The following is a 19,436-nucleotide window of genomic DNA, read 5'->3' on the forward strand; positions in this document are numbered from 1 at the left end:
AGCTTTACCTTTTCTCAACTCAGATAGGTAGGAAGGACAATTCCTCCTCCAGTGGCCAACTTTTCCACAGTGGAAACATTCGGCGTCTTTCGCTGAGTTTTCTTTCTTGGGAGGTGGTGGAATTTTCTTCTTAGCAATTGACTTGCTTTTTCCTTTTCCCCAAGTTTTTGGCTTATTCTTTTTCACCTTACCATCCCTAATCATCAGGACACCTGGATTGGAAACCTTATATGGAATATCCTGTTCAGCAGTTTTGAGCATCTAGTGCACCTCTGCCAGAGATTTCTCCCAACCTTGCATATTGTAATTCATTACAAATTGGTGATATGATTTTGGTAATGAAACCAAAACCGTGTTCACAGCCAAGTTAGGCGGCAAGGTAGTTCCAAGTTTTTCCAATCGGTCAATGTAGCTTTTCATTTTCAAGACATGAGAGCTCATTGATTGACCCTCCTCCATTTTACATTTTTGAAGAATCTTATAAGTTTCATATAACTCTTGTCTAGCCTGTTTCTAAAACATATTTTTTAGCTCAGTCATCATATCATATGCTGTACGATCTTCCATTTCCTTTTGGAAGTCAGAAGTCATACTAGCAAGCATGATTAAAGTTATCTTCTCTTGCTCATCAAACAACTTCCGATAAGCATTCTTTTGAGCATCAGTAGCTATCTCAGGAGGAGCTTCGGGTAAGGGTTCTTCAATTTTATTCAACTTTCCTTCATATTTGAGAACAATTCTCAGGTTGCGGTACCAATCGAGGAAGTTTGAACCATTGAGTTTCTCCTTCTCAAACAAAGAACGGAGGGTGTTTTGGTTTACGTTTTGATTGTTTGACATCTACAAAAGAACAAGGTTCAATTTTAGTATTTTCGATATAATACTTTAATAAATTAATTACCCAAGTTTTAATATATTTAAAAACAATTAATTTACGAAAGCCTAAGATCCACATCGTGGTTCCATAACTACATCTGTTGATTAGCTAGCAGTTATAGAGTCTACTGGCAGGTAGCGAGTACCAATTGCATCACAGGTGCAACTCTTAGATCTTTATGGGACCTTGAGATATGTGTAGTCTAACAAACCACTATTATCTATTGGCATATTTGTCCCATCCTTGCCTCGAACTCAGGTCTCATCGTGAATACGATTAAGTCGTCCAATTTGGAAACAGTGGAAATTCAGCCTAGTCTCACTCGTAACTGAAAATTCACCTCGTGGCTATAATTCGATTAGGTCTCACCGTAATCAAAAAATAACGAGGAGTGTTTGCAAGCTCATTGGATGACATGACTTAAATTTGACGGGTATTTTTAAAAAAGTTTGTGTTAACGAATAATACATGCACACAAGATTCGCTACACTATTTGTTAAAAATCATTTTAACCAGTTTTATATATGTCAATCGTATTTATGCGTCTAGTTTGTTATTTTATTTTATATATAAAAGTAACAAATACACAAACGTGTATCGTTTTAAAACAGTTTTAAAAGATGTCGCCCATATATATATATATATATATATATTATTTGAGTTTCAAAAAAAAATATTTAACTTTAAACTCATTAGAGTTTAACTTTTTAAAATCATCAATTTTAACCTCTGAAACTCGTTACTAGTTTTATTTGATGTTTTCATCAAAAACATTTAGCATATATTATAATCAACAATTAAATATAAATGCGTAAATATAAAACACAACCATACCATGCATCACACACACATAGCCTAACCCAAAAATCCTATGCTTGATCCAATGAGCCGACATGGGATCAAGAGGTCAAACTAAGGGTAATATCGTAGCTCCCACTTGATTCAAGAATCAAGTGAAAACTTGACAAACACCAACGTTGTCAACTTGACCTGTTCGCTATCTTCTAAGCCAAAAGCATGTTGTATTTTATCTTCAATCTTTATCTTGTTACATTTATTTAAATTTGAAAATACAACTAAACTAGTACTTTTACAAATTGAAATAAACTTAAATACAATACTATGAAAATAAAAAATAAATATAATACAACTTTGGCTTCAAAATGGCCTTTCTAATAATACAAATAATCAACATGACATAATATTGCCGTAATCAACAATCACAACAATCATACATAGGTCGGGGCATTATGAGCTATGTGTACAATCACAATTTTAATAACTACATTATCAAAACTTAAATATGGCTTGTCCATGGTTACAATGCATGTGTATAACCATGGAATAAAACAATCAACAATTATAATAAATATTCAAGCCATAACAAATAAATTCAAAATTTATAACACTGATTTTTTTCCAGATCTTATTCGTGCGTCATGAGGTAATCAACAAAGTTGACTTTCAAAACCATAAAGGTTTTGACTGTTACCAATTCACCACAAAGCTAAATATAAAGAAAATCACACGACAATTAAGATGGTGTAAAAGCGGCTCGGATACCACTGTTGGAAAACCGTGTGTACTTTTACCAATTTCATATTAACACAGCTGGTAGTTAAAATAATAATCTTTTATTATTTCATAAAAACATTTACAAGATTATATATTTTAACTATCCGCTGCGTTAATCTGAAATTGGTAAAAGTACACACGGTTTTCCAACAAGTTGTCCCTGCCTGTTGATGCTCATCAAAAGTGAGCCGCCTTGTTGCTGCTGTTGTTGGATGTACCTATTCAAAAACAGTCATACATATATAAATCGTTGAGACCCTATGTAATATTGTGCATGTATCATTGAGTCTTCAACATTAAACTAGCTAGTATTATATTATAATTAAAATTATAATACCTTTGGTATTGGTTAAACTGTCGTCCTTGGACTTCACTGCATTGTTGTGAGCCACGTGAGCTTCGGCGAGAGTAGTTTTCCTCCTCGACGAGGGTGGTGATAACGGTTCGGATGTTACCGAGATCACATTGGCGTCTGACTTGAAGGTTGCATTGGTTAGGAAGTTGTTGAGCCTTTTGCCTCAACTGTCAGATCTGTTGAGCACCAAAACATCCACCTTGCTGTCCCTGCAGGGCATCTTGGAAGACTTGCTTCACGGCCTGGCACTGGCGTTGTTCGTTGACGTTTTGTAGTTATTGGCAACATAGTTGTTGCAGGCTTTGACTGGGCTGATAGTTTTCATATGGACTCTGGATACCCTGCTTGAGGTATTGTTGACATACGTCCAAATCTGCAATATACGGAGGAAGCGGGATACCGTTTTCGTCCTCGATAGTGGTGGTGACGATGGTTGTGTGGGCGGCAGTGAAGGTTACAAGGGCTGCGAAGGCGATTGCGAGAACAAGTAGCTTTGCCATTGTGAATGAAGATAGATGGGAATGATTTTGTGGTGTGATTTGGGGTGATGATGACAATAGGTATATATAATATGGGTTTGGATGGAGGTTAGAATATTGCATGGAATTGCATACGTACGTACGTGGATAGATGGATGTAATAGATGTTGACATTTGTAGTTGTGGTGAAACACGTATATATACGAGTTTTCACGTGTATAATAAATTAACCAAGTTCTGAAGAGTGCATTAGGTGTCCTATATATTTTTATGTTTGCAGGCTTACGATGGAATACATATACATATCGCTCTGATTTGAATCTTTAATAAACTCCAAAAAGTAAATGGAAAACAGTACATGTGTACGCTATAATCAATTCAACTAAAGTACAAAACCCACAATTTTGAAGACCAATTTAATTTTTATGATGTTTTATAGCAAGTTATGGTCAATCAAAGTATGTTCAAACTAGTGATGTAACCGCACGAAGTACTACTATAACAAGTAGTATTTTGATTGGTCATAACTTGCTAGTATAAAACATTATAATGACTTATAATTTTGAATTAATTAACATACATTGATGGAGTATAATTTGATCTTTATATTCAACTAATTGTAATGAGTATATATAGTTATTACTACTTGCTAGCAAGTACTTTGATGGAATATAACTTGCTATAGAACATTATAATGACTCTTTATAGTTTTAAACTAATTAACATACTTTTACGGAATATAATTTGATCTTTACAGTTGATTAACCTTTTTAACACGTCTAGTTAACATACTTTTATAGCAAGTAGTACTTTGATTGGTCATAACTTTCTATAGAACATTATAATAACTCTTCATCGAATCGATAAAGATCTAAACAAAGAAATAACAAGGGCAACAAAGGTCGAAAAACAAGCACATACACCGGGTAAACATCACAGGCACGAAACCTAAAGACAAACTAGTGCTGTAACGGTAACTAAATAAACACAAACACAACCAAAGAAACAATACACCATCAGATGAAAAAGCATGGCTAACTAACAACAAAAAAGAAGTAATGAACTACCGAACAAACTACCAAACAACAAACAAAAACCTCAAAGCCGACAAGCTTTATGATCGAACATGAATTTGTCATGTGGAATGAATAGACGTTGATTGCAATGGATGAGTGTTTAAGGACTTAATGGTTTTAAGTCTCCAGTCAAGTTACCGTGAATAACTCTAATATAGATGATCTAGAAATGGTGGTTAAACAAATCCACCATCATTTGATGAACCATAACGATGGTCAATGGTTTTGATAATGCCAAAATTATATATATTTTACACCATATATTTCTGCGTTATCAAGCTTAAATCTATATAATTACATTCATGTAGTATTCACTAAAATTTTCAGTTACAAATTTAATTATTCCTATCTTATAGAAAGAAAGTTGATTAAAAAAATAAGGTGACTTAAAGTGTGACTATTTGAACTGCATTTAGCTAGAGAAAAAAAAAAAAATCAAAGGTTGGTATTTGTAGATTTAGTACCCATATCATCCCTTACCAAGCTCTTGAAGTGTCGTTGTGGTTGACATGGTTTATGTTCTTTTGGTATATGATTTTAATGCGGATTTATATAGTAAGTTGTGATGTAAGTTCACAACTAAACCTTGTTGATTAATTCATTATAACATGCAGGATCAGTCAAACATGTAATCACAAATTAATAACAAGAATATTAATGGAAAACTTACTTGATTGAAGAATCGATTTACAGTTTTATGATGATGAAGTCATGATTGTTAGGGTTTGTCAATGCTTGTAGCAATATCAATAATCCAATGAAAGAATTTTTCTCTATTAGGTTTATGGTGTTCTTCCAGAAAGAATTTTACAGTAAATTGATAGAATACAGGAAATATGACCACACCCAGGATTTATAGTTATGACAGTTATTCCATCAATAATGTCAAATGTTGGTTAGGGTACATCTTGTCATTTAGGGAAAACATAAGGGGTGTAATTTGTCAAATGGTAATAAAGCCCATATTAGATCACGGGTATTTCTAACATTCTCCCACTTGGCCGAATTACCATTTGTAGATAAACTAAATTAGATTGGCCAAGTTTATCATAATTATGATAGCCAACGAAGCATTGCTTCAACGACATCCCCTTCACCTTGTGTGTTGGGGCTGGGGGTTAGGTCATGGGTTCGAGCCTCGCTCTGCCCATCCTATTAATTAATCTGCCTGAAATATGGATATCCAAATTGACCCCTGGGGGGTTTTCTTCTGGATCCATTCAGGATTCAAACTCGGTCCGTCTGCCCCTCGGGATGGTTAAAGGATCGGGTTCCTGTAATGCGATTCGGGTTTCCTCCTGAACGCGCGCGCGCGTGTGTGTGTGTGTGTAAATGATGAGTGTCGTTGAAATAAATGATACACTGATACAAGCTTGCCGTTAAAAAAAATCACAATTACGATAATTTCATATAACACAAAAGCAAAAAGATACAGCCTTACGTGTCGCGTTTGACACGAGACTCCCATTAATTATGCTAATTGTACTCATATAAAATGTATGATTTCTTAAAGCCAAAATGACAAGTGCATAATGAATGGCCAGTCAACCCATGTGTCCTATTTATAGGCAAAGTCCAAGGCTTGACCTCTATATCACATGTGTCATGATATGATTGGCTAGTCAACCCATAAGATTCGGATTTGACTGGTCAATCTTGAATATTCGAAGCATGGGACTTACGTGGCCTCTTTGATGGATGACACATACTGCTACGTCATAAAGGGATTATGAGCTAACAGCTGCCATTAATGTTATTCTGCGCACTATCTAGATTTGAGCGCGAACATGGTTTGATGATTTTTTATCACGTTTATGGTGAGCGGTTTTTACACTTTAAAGGCTTTTTTACTTAGATTTGTATATGTTGAACGGATGGCGTATCATTAGTAACCAGGAAACTAAACATAACAAACAACAACAAAGATCCAGCTATGTATGTCCTTTGTACTCCCTATTACTACACAAAGTCATGTAATTGTATGGGTCTATACTCTATACGTAACCGTATATACTAGTTTTGACATGTACCAAAAGTTAAGTTTGATCTGTTATTCAATTTGCGTGACTTACCAACGCGTTTCAGACCTCATTCGTGTCAAGAATTTGGACCTATTGTCACAATGTAATTAGTCTCGTTTACGTCACACCATACAGGTATTCAGTGTAGGTATTTCAAAGGCATCCAACTCTTATGGTATGTGTATTAAAATACACAGAATTTGAGTGTCCCTGACGATCTACACATTGTGCAAATTTGCATGACTCAACATATTATTAGCACTTTCAGCTTTAAAAAAAAAATTCTACTTAGTACCACTTCAACAGTTATCTACTAAGATATCGATAATCGTAAATGCAAACATATGAAGTTTCCCTGTTCAGACGCTGCCTATTCGGGTATCCTGTGACCCTTTTCGATCATTTCCCTAGCCACCCGAAAATATGTTTCATGTAAGGTTTGAATATGTCTTGAGATAGTTCGATAATCATTACAACCTCTTAAGTGTCTAAATTGTGTTTCGCAAATAGCCTTTGGACTAGCGGTATGTGAAGAACTATTGGTTGCGGGTTCAAGCCTCGAGGGAGACGATGTGCATATATTGTGTGGTTGTAAATATATCTTGTGAGGTAGGTGTAGGTTTGTCCTGCTAACCAAAAAAAAATACAGTATTTGAATCTGCTTATGCAGTAGAAATTGCAAGATTCATTAATATGATGAGGACTTGTATGATACAAAAATAAAATAAAATTTTTCAAATTCATATAGTTTGGTCCATTTAATTGCGATTAACAGATGTGGCCTATGTAAACTAAGCAGTAAAAATCTAAGAATCTATGTATGGAAGAACAACAAAAATCAGCTTATTCTGCTTTTTGTACATTTGGATGACCGAATATAGAGATACCTTATATATATTTCATGTACCTGTATATAAGTGGTAGGGTTTGGCTAAAGAATGCCCTAACGGCACATGATAAACACATTAAATGAAGTATAATTTTCCAAAGTTAATGTGAATCTTAATTAATAATAATGTATAAATGGAAATGAAATGAGTTCAATAAATGAAATTTGAGTTATATATCGAATACTAGAGAGGTTTGAACTCATTGACCATTTACCTTTTGGGCTTAAATTTAAATGGGATACACATGACTTTAATCAAGTTTGTAGTTCCCAGCTCATACTCTCAAGTAGTCTCTTAAATAGAACGTACTACTCATTAAATATTAGAATTAAAAATGAAGAACGACTTAATCAAATGATAATAAGACTCATTTTAATTTATTGGTAGAGATATGATGAAACCATCATGATTACACACGTACATAATTTACACATGTGCTTAATTTACACATGTGCTTAGTATATTATTTTCATCGATCTCGAAGCCACAAATAACTAGAGATGTGGAACCCTTTATTCATTACACATTGATCACTTGGTACGATCGACCCACCTCAAAACGTGGCAGATGGGACTCGGCATTGCTGCACTTGCAAGTTGCATTCATTCTTCAAGTTCTGAATCGCCCTCTGCACCATTTGTGGCTCCATACTTGTACGTCGACCACTTTGTCTCCTTCCTTGTTGTTGTTGTTGTTGTCTCGTGGCCTGCTCGTAAACCTCCTGCATGGCCTCGCACTGGCACTCACGTTGCACGTTCTCGAGCTCGTTGCAGCAACTTCTCAGTTCTTGTTGCTGTTGTTGTCCCTGCCTGTTGATGCTCATCAAAAGTGAACCACCTTGTTGTTGTTGTTGTTGGATGTACCTATTCAGAAACAAACATACATATATAAATCGTTAAGAAGTTATGCATGTAATATATATTGTGTATGTATTACGAGTCTTCAACATTAAACTAGCTAGCTAGTATTATATTATAATTATAATACCTTTGGCATTGGTTAAACTGTCGTCCTTGGACTTCACTGCATTGTTGTGAGCCACGTGAGCTTCGACGGGAGTAGTTGTCCTCCTCGCACACGTTGATGTCAACGGTTCTTCGGATGTTACCAGGTTGGCATTGGCTTCTGACTTGAAGGTTGCATTCGTTGGGAAGCTGTTGAGCCTTTTGCCTCAGTTGTCGGATCTCTTGAGCACCGAAGCGTCCACCTTGTTGTCCCAGCAAGACATCTTGGAAGACTTGCTTCACGGCGTCGCACTGGCGTTGGTCGTCGACGTTTTGGAGTTGTTGGCAGCACAATTGCTGTAGGCTTTGACTGGGCTGATAGTTTTCATATGGACTCTGGATACTCTGCTGGAGGTATTGTTGACATACGTCCAAATCTGCTGTACCCCAAGGGGGATAACCATTGTCGTCCTCGATAGTGGTGGTGACGATGGTTGGGTGGGCGGTAGCGAAGGCTACTAGGGCTGCCAAGGCAACTGTGAGAACAAGTAGCTTTGCCATTATGTGAAAGAAAATGCTAATGATATTGTTGTGTGATATGGAGTGATGATAAGGCAGGTATATATAATGGGTTTGGATGGAGGGTAGCATGGGTTTGCATACGCACGTGGAGAGGTGGCTCATAGTTTTTGACATTTGTAGTTGTGAATTTGTGATGAAACAAGTATACGAGTTTTTTACATGTAGAGTTAACCAAGTGGAAGTTCGGTTTTGAAGGGTGCAACAGGTGTACTATTTTTTTTTTTTTTTTTTTTTTTTTTTAATTTTTTGTCTTGTTTGAAGGCTTATGATACGAGAGGAAAACAGTGTAAGTATTCACCTAAAGTACAAAACCCACAATTTTAGTATTCACCTAAAGTACAAAACCCACAATTTTCAAAAAATATACTGTACTTATTATATACTCCGTATAATTACTTCCTCCTTGGGCCGGGTACAATTTAATTTTGATTCTGAGAAAACATGATTTTTTTTTTATAAATCAAGGCCCTTCATCGAATCGATAAAGACCGAAACAAGTAAACAACAAGGGAAACAAAGCTCGAAAAACAAATAAAGACACCGAGCAAATAAACCTGATGAGCACGAAACCTAGAGACAAACTAGTGCCGCAACGGCAACTAAAGAAACAGAAACACAATCAAAACAAACAAAGAAACAATACACCATCAAAAGAAAACGCACGGCTAACTAACAACTAAAAAAACCACCAAAAGAACTACCAAACGACAAACAAAAACCTCAATGCCGACAAGCTCCACTTACACACCAACATTGTAGAAGTTATCTAATTCGACCCCATATACTTTACGGCCCTTCCCCAATTGTTTAGGGTTAACCGCCATTTTGAAATTAATTAACTTAGATTCGACCCGATCACCCTCGTACTCCTTCATGACCGACTAAAAAAACTAAGAATCTTGCTCGGTGACAAAAATAACACCAAGTTGAGTTGTTAACTTCTTTTGTTCAAATATTTTAGGTAGCAAAGGAAAATGCTCTAAGGACAAATGAGTATTACAACATTCACCGAAAACAGAATTTTTGACAAATGAGTTGTTAACTTCTTTTGTTCAAATATTCTAGGGCTATATCAAGGATCGCACTTGGCCTTTTTCTTTTTTCTTTGATCCTCGACAAGCTATCTCGAGGGATACAGGGGAGCATCCATGGTGCTTGATTTTTGCCGATGATATTGTTTTAATATCGAAAACCAATGAGGAGCTAAATAGAAGACTTGAACAATGGAGGAGGCCTTAGAATGAAATGGTTTACTGATCGATAGAAAAAAAACAGAATATCTTAGGTGTGACTTTGATTGTAACGAAGACAATCACAATGATAGGGTGGATATACACATGGGGGACCAGATCTTGCATCCGTAAGATTCTTTTAGTTACTTAGGCTTGGCGCTCCACAAATTAGGTTGGATTGATGATGACGTAACTCATCGTATAAAGGTAAGACGGTTTAAGTGGTGAGCATCGACCAGAGTCTTGTACGATAAGAAGGTTCCTATTATATTGAAGGGGAAATTCTTCAATGTGGCGATTAGACCTGCCATGATGTACGGATCAGAGTGCTGGTCAGTGACGAAGGCTCAAGAAAAAAGGATGGAGGTTGTTGAAATGAGGATGCTTAGGTGGACGTGTGATAAAACCAAGCTATATATGATACCAAATTAGGTTTTTATGGAGAACATAGAGTTGGGAACATCATCAACAAACTTAGAGAAGAAAAACTTCAATGGTTTAGGTATGTAAGGAGGCGCCCACTCATTGCACCTGTTTGGAGAGTAAAGGCTTAACAGTTGACGGTGTAAAGAGAATGGGTAGACCTAGACGTATGTGGAACGATCGACTGAAGATTGAAATGGGTAAGTTTTTATTAACCGAGGACAAACCTTGTGATAGGAATGTGTGGAGGACTATAATTATAATAGTTGAGTAGGATTTTTTTGATAGATTGCCTTATTTTATGAATCTTATATTTCCATATATACTCTTATTTTTTCTCTTTCGTATACATGTTTATTTTTGCATTTTATTTAATGTGTATATATCATCCAAGGCTCGTGCTACATCTCCAGGTTTCTCATACTGATATCTTTACTCTATATTGGCCGGAGGTCTTTCTGAAAACACAGTCTCTCCGCTGAGCAGAGGGATGAATGACTTTTTCTTTCTATTGGTAGAGAAACTTTTTCTCTACTCGCCACTTGTTCGTCCCAGGGTGAGAATACGGGTCTTCTTTACGTTCGTCCCAGGAAGACCATGACACTACAAAATCTTAATAGAATACTAGCTAGTTGGCCATTAAACCAATTTAATTTATTAGATATAACCACGTTATATTCTCTAGTCCTTTATGTTTCTTGCATCATTTTTGCATTTACTTTGAATGTTCATTTGTTATTGTTAATAGGTCTTGTGGGGCTAGCTAAGATTCCTAACTGAAAGAACAACAAAAATCGGCTTTTTCTGTTTGTTGCACATTTGGATGACCGAATAAAGAGATACCTTTATATTTCATGTACTTGTATATAACTGTTATTTGCATAGTTTCTTTCATTACGTAGAATACAAGATAGGTTTGAACTCACCTTGTGGGCTTAAACTGAAATGGTTAATAACAAAGAAAACGGAATCTTTCGGTATGCAGAAGGGTTCGACAAATTTTTAATGTTTTTTGGAACATTGGGAAGCATAGGTGATGGTCTGCAAATCCCGTTAATGATGTACGTTCTTAGTGGCGTCATCAACGAATATGGAGATCCTGGTGCAACCGTTACTCTTTCTACAGTTGATACCGTAATTTTTCTTATAAGCTTATAATCTCATATAGTTCATGAAAAAACATATAATTAACCACTTAAAACCTAGTGAGTTTGCACGTTTGGTTTACGCTTAAATAACTTCTGTTTTTTTGTTTCAGTATTCACTCAGGTTGTTATACATTGCAATTTCAGTTGGGCTAGCTGCTTTTGTAGGTACATTTTTTTCTTGCAGATCTAGTACGGTTCTTTAGTAGAGGTGTCAATATGGACAGGTTAAAGAGTGTGGGAAATGGTTCAAAACGAGTCAAGTTATAGAATATGTCAAAATGGGCTGGGTGGATTGGTTGATTCATATAATTTTGCTATCTGTATTTAATTTATATTCTGTAATGTTTATGTTGCAGAAGGGCTTTGTTGGGCAAGAACTGCAGAGAGACAGACTTCTCGAATGAGACTTGAGTACCTGAAATCGGTCCTTAAACAAGATGTCGGTTTTTTCGACACTCAAGAACCTGGTTCCTCTACAACTTACCAAATTGTTTCAACTATCACTGCTGATTCTAATACCATCCAAGTAACCATTGGTGAAAAGGTTTATCATCTAAACTATTAAACTGCTAAACAATCGGTACAGGTGACAAAATGGTGATTCGGGTGGTTGGGCAATAAGTATATTTTTTGATCCCCTCGAAACGGGCTGGGTTGACTCGAAACCCCTTTTCTCCGTATTATCTATAAATTTATCAAATATAAAATTCTTTAGCATTTTCAGTATGATTTCATTTTTGTTCGAATAAAATGATTTAATTTAGTGGGTTTTATGCATTGATAATACAGTTTGACTGGTTTTTGACAAGTTTTGTATAATTTCATTTTTGTTCGAGTAAAATGATTTAGTAGGTTTTATGCATTAAAAATACAGCTTGACTGGTTTTTGACAAGTTTGACTTTTTAGGCCCATTAAACCTATTTTCTTGTAAGACCACCCACTACGGGGCGTCAAAAGGGCGTCAGTTTCTGAGTTGGCATTTCTCAACGTCCCTAATGCCTGCTATGGGGTCAAAAGTGATGATCGTGGGGCTTCAGTTTTGTTTCCAACAGGCAAAAAATGAGGTGTCAGATTCCTTTTAGCCAATTATAGCTCGGCACATCATTTATACTTTATTTAGTATTTTATCACACAACTTCTAATCATATTTTGACACATTACCCAAAACCTTTTCAATCAAATTTACCACCCAAATTTGTCACTTACCATAACAAAACTTCGAAATTTGACACTGAAAAGTCATAGCCAAAATCTTCTCTCTCCTCCAAAAAAACACCAAATTTGACTCCATGTCACAGTCACTGTAACGGGTGGTCTAAGCGGGTACAAAATGTCACCTGTGAGTAAATCAATACTCTTGAATCATCGCTTACTTGTAAAAATTTTCTAAAACAGATACCGGATACTATTGCTTACTTGTCTTCCTTCGTGTTCTGCCACGTGTTCGCATTCACACTATCATGGAGGCTTACATTAGCAGCCATCCCGTTTTCTGTAATGTTCCTTATACCCGCTTTAGGATTTGGTAAGCTCATGATGGATGTAGGAATGGTTATGATTGCATCATACAGTAACGCTGGTAGTATTGTTGAACAAGCTGTATCGTCCATCAGAACCGTTTATTCTTACGTTGGAGAACAAGACACAATCGATAAGTTTAGCGATGCACTTCAAACGACCATGAAACTAGGAGTAAAACAAGGTTTTGCTAGAGGATTAATGCTCGGAAGCATGGGGATTATTTACATTAATTGGGCGTTTCAAGCTTGGATTGGATCTCTTCTTGTCACTAAACATGGCGAAAAGGGCGGTGACGTTTTTGTAGCAGGATTTAACGTGCTCATGGGAGGATTGTGAGCTCATCTTACTCTAACCATTTCAAGTATTTGACCCGTTACCCAAAACGTCCCAATTTATCACCTCTCTTAACTTTGCGGGTTTCTATATTATAAATATCTAAGGATTTTCCTGTTCGGGTTACCGGGAGGGCGAGTAATCCATCACCATAGTCTACTATATGCAGTCCATCAGGATTACTCCCTGGCTGTTTCAACCTTTCCATAGTCACCACAAGATTCAAACCTGAGACCTCTTGCAAGGATGTCAGGGCCCAACCACTGTATGCGGCCCACCAGGATTACTTCCCTGGCTATTTCAACCCTTCCCTAGTCAACACAAGATTCGAACCTGAGACCTGAGACCTCTTGTTAAGATGTGAGGGCCCCACTGGGACACCACAAGGTTTATATATTATGATTTGAATTAAAAAAATCAATGATTGGTTCAATCATGTAGGAACATCCTGACTGCACTCCCAAATCTAACTGCCATTTCGGAATCAAAAGGCGCTGCTACTCGAATCAGTGAGATGATCGACAGAAATCCAACTATCGACTCTGAAGATAAAAAAGGAAAGGCTTTATCAAATGTTAGAGGGAAAATTGAGTTCAAAGGGGTCCACTTTAGCTACCCATCAAGGCCCGATAGCCCAATTCTACAAGGTTTGGATCTTAAGATACCTGCTGGTAAACCTGTTGGTCTTGTTGGAGGTAGCGGTTCAGGCAAGTCGACGATTGTTTCGTTAATTCAAAGGTTTTATGATCCTATAAAAGGTGAGATATTTATAGATGGATATAAGATAACGAAACTTCATCTCAAATGGTTGAGATCGCAGATGGGTCTGGTTAATCAAGAGCCGATTTTATTTGCAACTTCTATCAAAGAGAATATATTGTTCGGGAAAGAAGGTGCATCTTTTGATGATGTTGTTGCAGCTGCAACAGATGCAAATGCACATGATTTCATTGTTAAGTTGCCAGATGGGTATGAAACTAATGTAAGTTGACCCGTTTCAACCTAAACTGTTTGGGTCATTTTTGCCACCTAACAGTGCTTATATGGTGTAATCAGGGGCGAGTCTACCTGCAACTCCGTGGGGTCACAGGACACCGTTAGTTTAATTTTTTTTATTACAAAGTACTCTTCAAATTTTGTCTGGGACACCACTAAATTTAATTACAGGACCCATATATTTTTAAAATTTGTATTTTTTTTAGTAAACAATCACTATACTCTTCTATAGGATCCTACTATTTTTAACTATCGATCCTCGTATTTTTGAAATATTTTTCAGGTAAACAACCACCAAGTAGCATTAAAATATAACTACTACTGGGAAAAAAAAAAAAAAAATGGGACCCCACTAAATTTTGTTTCTGGAATCGCCACCGAGTGTAATGTTACTTGTGTATGTATACAGGTTGGCCAATATGGAATTCAACTATCGGGAGGGCAAAAGCAACGGATTGCGATTGCTCGGGCACTAATAAGAGATCCTAAAATCTTACTTCTCGATGAAGCAACGAGTGCACTCGACTCAGAGTCTGAACGAGTTGTACAAAAAGCGATTGATCAGGTGTCGATTGGGAGGACTACTATTGTAATTGCACATCGTTTGTCAACGATTAGACGGGTTGATCTTATATATGTAATTCAGGCAGGAAAAGTAATCGAATCGGGTTCACACGATGAACTCATGCAAAATCATAAAGGTGAATACTTCAAAATGGTGCAACTGCAAAAATCAGGACATGAAGTTATGGACATATCTAAAATGGTGGTTGCAGTTAGCCCAATAAGTGTAAGATCAAGTGCAGCGAACAGCCCATCACTGAACCCGTTTAGCCCGAATTTTTCCATTAGTACAGCTTATTCGGTACAGTTTAATGCTTCATATGACAGTGATTACGAAAATGGCTATCGTAAACAATCTCATCAATCTCCTTCCCAGTTGCGTTTGTTGAAAATGAACGCGCCTGAATGGGTAGCAACCGTATGGGGACTTTTAGGTGCTATAGGGTCTGGTGCGGTACAACCCATTAATGCATACTGTGTAGGAGGTGTGATTCATGTTTACTTTCAAACTGATCGATCGTCAATTGTTGATCATGCACGAAGCTATTCGTACGTGTTCATAGGTGTTGGTGTTTTCAACTTCGTCTCGAGTGTCATCCAACATTACAATTTCGCGGTAATGGGAGAAAAGTTGACCACAAGGGTAAGAAAGAAACTACTCGAAAAGTTGTTGACTTTTGAGGTCGGTTGGTATGATAGAGACGAGAACACGAGTGCAGCCATTTGCGCAGGTTTATCATCCGAAGCTAATATGGTCCGTTCACTAGTCGGGGACCGTATGTCGTTACTAACACAAGCGTTTTTCGGGGCTGTTTTCGCTTATACTTTAGGACTTATACTTTCATGGAGGCTAGCACTTGTGTTAATGGCTGCACAACCGTTTTTAATCGGTAGTTTTTACGCTAGGAGCGTATTAATGAAAAGTTTGTCCGAAAAATCACAAAAGGCTCAAAAGGAAGGTAGTCAACTCGCGAGCGAAGCTGTTATCAACCATAGAACAATAACCGCGTTTTCTTCTCAAAAAAGGGTGGTGAAACTTTTTAAGGACACATTAGAAGGCCCGAAAAAGGAAAGTATCAGACAATCGTATTATTCAGGAATCGGGCTTTTTAGCTCACAGTTCATGGCAACAGCTTCAACCGCGTTAGCGTATTGGTACGGTGGTCGGCTGTTAACGCAAGGATTAATATCTCCCGAGAGGCTTTTTCAAGCGTTTTTGGTATTGTTGTTTACAGCGTATACAATAGCTGATGCAGGGAGTATGACTAAAGATATATCAAGAGGAAGTAATGCTGTTAGTTCGGTTTTTGCAATTCTTGATAAGAAAACTGAGATTGACCCGGATAATTTACAGGGCCTTGAATCGGTAAAAAGAAACTTAAGGGGGCGTGTGGAGTTACGAAATGTGTATTTTGCTTATCCATCTAGACCTGATCATATGGTGTTTAGAGGATTGAATCTTAAAATAAAGCAAGGAACTTCGATGGCGCTTGTGGGTCCAAGTGGGTCGGGTAAGTCTACTGTCATTGGGTTGATAGAGAGGTTTTATGACCCGTTGAAAGGAGCTGTGTTTATTGATGAACGAGACATTAAGGAGTATAACTTAAGAGGATTGAGGTCACACATTGCGTTAGTGAGTCAAGAACCGACTCTATTTGCAGGTACGATTCTTGAAAACATTTCTTATGGGAAACCAAATGCTAAAGTATCCGAGATAAGGAATGCAGCAACGCTTGCCAATGCCCACGAATTTATAAGGTATTTTCTGTACCCAAAACTCTAAGGTGTTGTTTGTGTTTCAGTCCGTAGATCTTATTCTTATATCTTATGTCTGCGCGCTCGCAGACGTTTATAGTACAGACTATTTTTCTGAAGACATAAGATGAAATAATGTCTTGTCATGTCTGCAAACTCCTCATTCAATGCATGTATGTGCTTTCAAGAAATAAACAAATGAATGTGTCAAAATAATAAGGAAAGGAGTAATATATAAAATCTTCATTTTATTATTTTTCTTTTCTTTCTTCTTTTCCCTTCCCACTGCTATTGTCTCTATTCAAACACAAACTTATAAAACGAAACCCAATTGCAGTTCCATTGAATCTATTGGTTTCTTTTGTTATTTAGAAATATGCTTCTTATTGCTGCAGACAGAATTAAGTGATTTTGTAGACATAAAAACAAACAGTCTTCACTATCAGCATAGCAAACAGACCTTTAGGTCACATCTTCTTTACAAGATCCAGACAAAAACATCTTAAAAAACAAACAACACCTAAATTTTCGTAGGAATAATATAACAATCATAACATCCAAAGGGTGGTAATGCGTACTTTTCTAAGCAGAAGCTTTAGTAGTTTTAATTAACCACATATTAAATTGCTAACCTTGTACTAATTGCGGATATAAGTGGAATGAAAGATGGGTACGAAACGTACTGTGGAGAAAGGGGTGTGCAACTATCAGGAGGTCAAAAACAAAGAATTGCATTGGCTCGAGCTATTCTCAAGAACCCTGCTATCCTACTGTTGGATGAAGCAACCAGTGCTCTTGATAGCGTATCAGAAAGCTTAGTTCAAGAAGCGTTAGAGAAGATGATGAATGGACGAACATGTATCGTGGTGGCCCACCGTCTTTCTACAATACAGAACTCTGATTCCATTGCTGTGATTAAAGATGGGAAGGTGGTAGAACAAGGGTCCCATTCTGATCTTTTCTCTGTTCATGGTGGTGCGTACTACAATCTTGTGAAAATGCAGCGCGACAACTCACCTATTAGGCATTAAAACTTATGGGAAACACGTTTGGGATAAAGATATATAGCAACCAAGATTGTAAATTACATGTTTAAGATGTTGCAGAAAAGGTATGAGTTGTGGAATAATGCACATTAAGAGGAAAATAAAAGAGGGGCTAATAAAAATAATGTTAATGTAATTAATGATACAAGTTGTGGTATGACATGTACCAACTACCATGTCAAGATATCACTTTTCTCTTTAGATATTAAATAAATAAATAAATGGATAAGGTTTTAAATGTTCAGGCTATTCAAAGCCGATCTAACCAGGTTATCGTGACCATTTTCATCCCTTTCTTTTACTACCATATATAATATATGCTTCTAGTGAGAATTGAATCTAATCGTGTGCACAACTTTGTGTCCAAAAGTTTGCACACCAAATAGCTTCGCGCAATAAGCGTAGAGCATGGCTCCATGTCATCTCACTTGCACATATATCCGGCAATGTGTCATTAACGCAACATGCTCCATTGCACAATTTAATTTGCACTCGCAATAACTCAAAGTCATAAGATGAGAAACATCATGATTACATTACACATGAGATTAGATCAGGATTACAAATCATGATTACACATGATTAATGAAACGTACTCGTTTATTTATTCATAATAGCTAAGATGAGAAACATCATGATTACACATGAGATACATAATCACACATGCTTAATTAGTACTATTATTTTATCCTATCGATCTCAAAGCCAAAAAACAACTAGAAATGTGGGACCCGTTATTCATTACACCTTCACTTGCTGAGAGCCACCTGAGCTTTGGCCGGAGTAGCTGTCCTCCTCGATGACAGTGGTGATGACGGTCCGAATGCTTGCGATTTGGCATTGGGGACTTAGTTGTAGGTTGCATTGGTTAGGAAGTTGTTGAGCCTTTTTTCTCAACTCTCTGATCTGATCAACATGATCTTTATGTTCCTGCATCATCCTCAAAGCATCTTGGAACACTTGCTCCATGGCGTCACACAAGCACTCCTGGTCTATGTTATGGAGTTGTTTGCAGCACATGTCATATACGTATTGTTGAAAGTATTGTTCCCACGGAGTGGTTACATTTGGATTGTGGATAATATTCCAGAGGTGTTGTGGACATTGGTTCAACTGGTCTCCTGCCGTTTGACGGAGGCACTCCCACTCCCCACTAATCGACCGGGATTGGTCCTCGTCCTCTTTAGTGGTAGTGATAGTGGTTTTGTGGGCGGTAGCGATGGATACTAGGGTTGCGAAGATGAGTGCTAGAGCAAGTAGCTTTGCCATTAATTATGAGAGAATATGGTGATGTGTTTGTTTGTTGTGTGATTTGGATTGTTGGTGATAGGTGGGTAGGTATATGGTGGGCTTGCAAAAACACGAGGTCAGATGGATGTAGTAGTTGGTGACATTTGTGGTTGTGGTCAAACACACGTATATGTACGAGTCCGAGTTTTTTTTTTCTTTTTAATTCAAAAGTTCTATGATCCTATAGAGGGTGAGATATTGGATTATTTATGGATAGATATAAGGAAGCTGTTGGGTTTTATTTTTTGGTTTCTAATTATGTAAGGAAGCCCAAGCCCAACAATTTAAGGCCCAAGTTGTTGTTTGACCTAGTCAACATCTGAGGGCA

The 19,436-nt window shown here is 37.0% G+C and overlaps 4 protein-coding genes across 4 annotated transcripts; 1 reads left to right on the forward strand and 3 right to left on the reverse strand.

Annotated features, from left to right (window-relative positions):
- Window positions 1-2,365: 2,365 nt before the first annotated feature.
- Window positions 2,366-3,307, reverse strand: LOC139853476 (2S seed storage protein-like). Its single transcript, XM_071842869.1, has 4 exons — window positions 3,173-3,307; window positions 2,790-2,974; window positions 2,593-2,670; window positions 2,366-2,384 (listed from the first exon to the last, which is right to left on the reverse strand). The coding sequence occupies exons 1-4, from the start codon at window positions 3,305-3,307 to the stop codon at window positions 2,366-2,368; spliced, it is 417 nt and encodes a 138-aa protein (XP_071698970.1).
- A 4,519-nt stretch (window positions 3,308-7,826) lies between these two features.
- On the reverse strand, window positions 7,827-8,778 carry LOC139853477 (2S seed storage protein-like). The gene is made up of 2 exons (XM_071842870.1): window positions 8,261-8,778; window positions 7,827-8,136 (listed from the first exon to the last, which is right to left on the reverse strand). Exons 1-2 carry the CDS (start codon window positions 8,776-8,778, stop codon window positions 7,827-7,829), a joined length of 828 nt encoding a protein of 275 aa, XP_071698971.1.
- Window positions 8,779-11,399: 2,621 nt separating this feature from the next.
- Window positions 11,400-17,803, forward strand: LOC139853479 (putative multidrug resistance protein). Its single transcript, XM_071842871.1, has 7 exons — window positions 11,400-11,588; window positions 11,713-11,767; window positions 11,959-12,146; window positions 12,999-13,456; window positions 13,899-14,439; window positions 14,863-16,775; window positions 17,428-17,803. The coding sequence occupies exons 1-7, from the start codon at window positions 11,400-11,402 to the stop codon at window positions 17,801-17,803; spliced, it is 3,720 nt and encodes a 1,239-aa protein (XP_071698972.1).
- A 756-nt stretch (window positions 17,804-18,559) lies between these two features.
- On the reverse strand, window positions 18,560-19,087 carry LOC139853480 (2S seed storage protein-like). Its single transcript, XM_071842872.1, has one exon. The coding sequence runs from the start codon at window positions 19,085-19,087 to the stop codon at window positions 18,560-18,562; it is 528 nt and encodes a 175-aa protein (XP_071698973.1).
- Window positions 19,088-19,436: the final 349 nt, after the last annotated feature.

This window comes from Rutidosis leptorrhynchoides, chromosome 6, assembly GCF_046630445.1.
Source record: "Rutidosis leptorrhynchoides isolate AG116_Rl617_1_P2 chromosome 6, CSIRO_AGI_Rlap_v1, whole genome shotgun sequence".
Classification (NCBI taxonomy): Eukaryota; Viridiplantae; Streptophyta; class Magnoliopsida; order Asterales; family Asteraceae; genus Rutidosis; species Rutidosis leptorrhynchoides.

What these genes read in the sequence shown, in the direction of transcription:
- LOC139853477 (XM_071842870.1), bottom strand. Translation starts at nt 8,778, where the DNA reads ATGGCAAAGCTACTTGTTCTCACAGTTGCCTTGGCAGCCCTAGTAGCC. An exon ending in CAGTTTAACCAATGCCAAAG is followed by an intron (nt 8,137 to 8,260) that starts GTATTATAATTA and finishes GTTTCTGAATAG; the next exon opens with GTACATCCAACAACAACAAC.
- LOC139853479 (XM_071842871.1), top strand. Translation starts at nt 11,400, where the DNA reads ATGGTTAATAACAAAGAAAACGGAATCTTTCGGTATGCAGAAGGGTTC. An exon ending in CTCTTTCTACAGTTGATACC is followed by an intron (nt 11,589 to 11,712) that starts GTAATTTTTCTT and finishes TTTTTGTTTCAG; the next exon opens with TATTCACTCAGGTTGTTATA. An exon ending in AACGTGCTCATGGGAGGATT is followed by an intron (nt 13,457 to 13,898) that starts GTGAGCTCATCT and finishes TCAATCATGTAG; the next exon opens with GAACATCCTGACTGCACTCC.
- LOC139853480 (XM_071842872.1), bottom strand. Translation starts at nt 19,087, where the DNA reads ATGGCAAAGCTACTTGCTCTAGCACTCATCTTCGCAACCCTAGTATCC.
- LOC139853476 (XM_071842869.1), bottom strand. Translation starts at nt 3,307, where the DNA reads ATGGCAAAGCTACTTGTTCTCGCAATCGCCTTCGCAGCCCTTGTAACC. An exon ending in CGTATATTGCAGATTTGGAC is followed by an intron (nt 2,975 to 3,172) that starts GTATGTCAACAA and finishes CAGATCTGACAG; the next exon opens with TTGAGGCAAAAGGCTCAACA. An exon ending in CAGTTTAACCAATACCAAAG is followed by an intron (nt 2,671 to 2,789) that starts GTATTATAATTT and finishes GTTTTTGAATAG; the next exon opens with GTACATCCAACAACAGCAGC.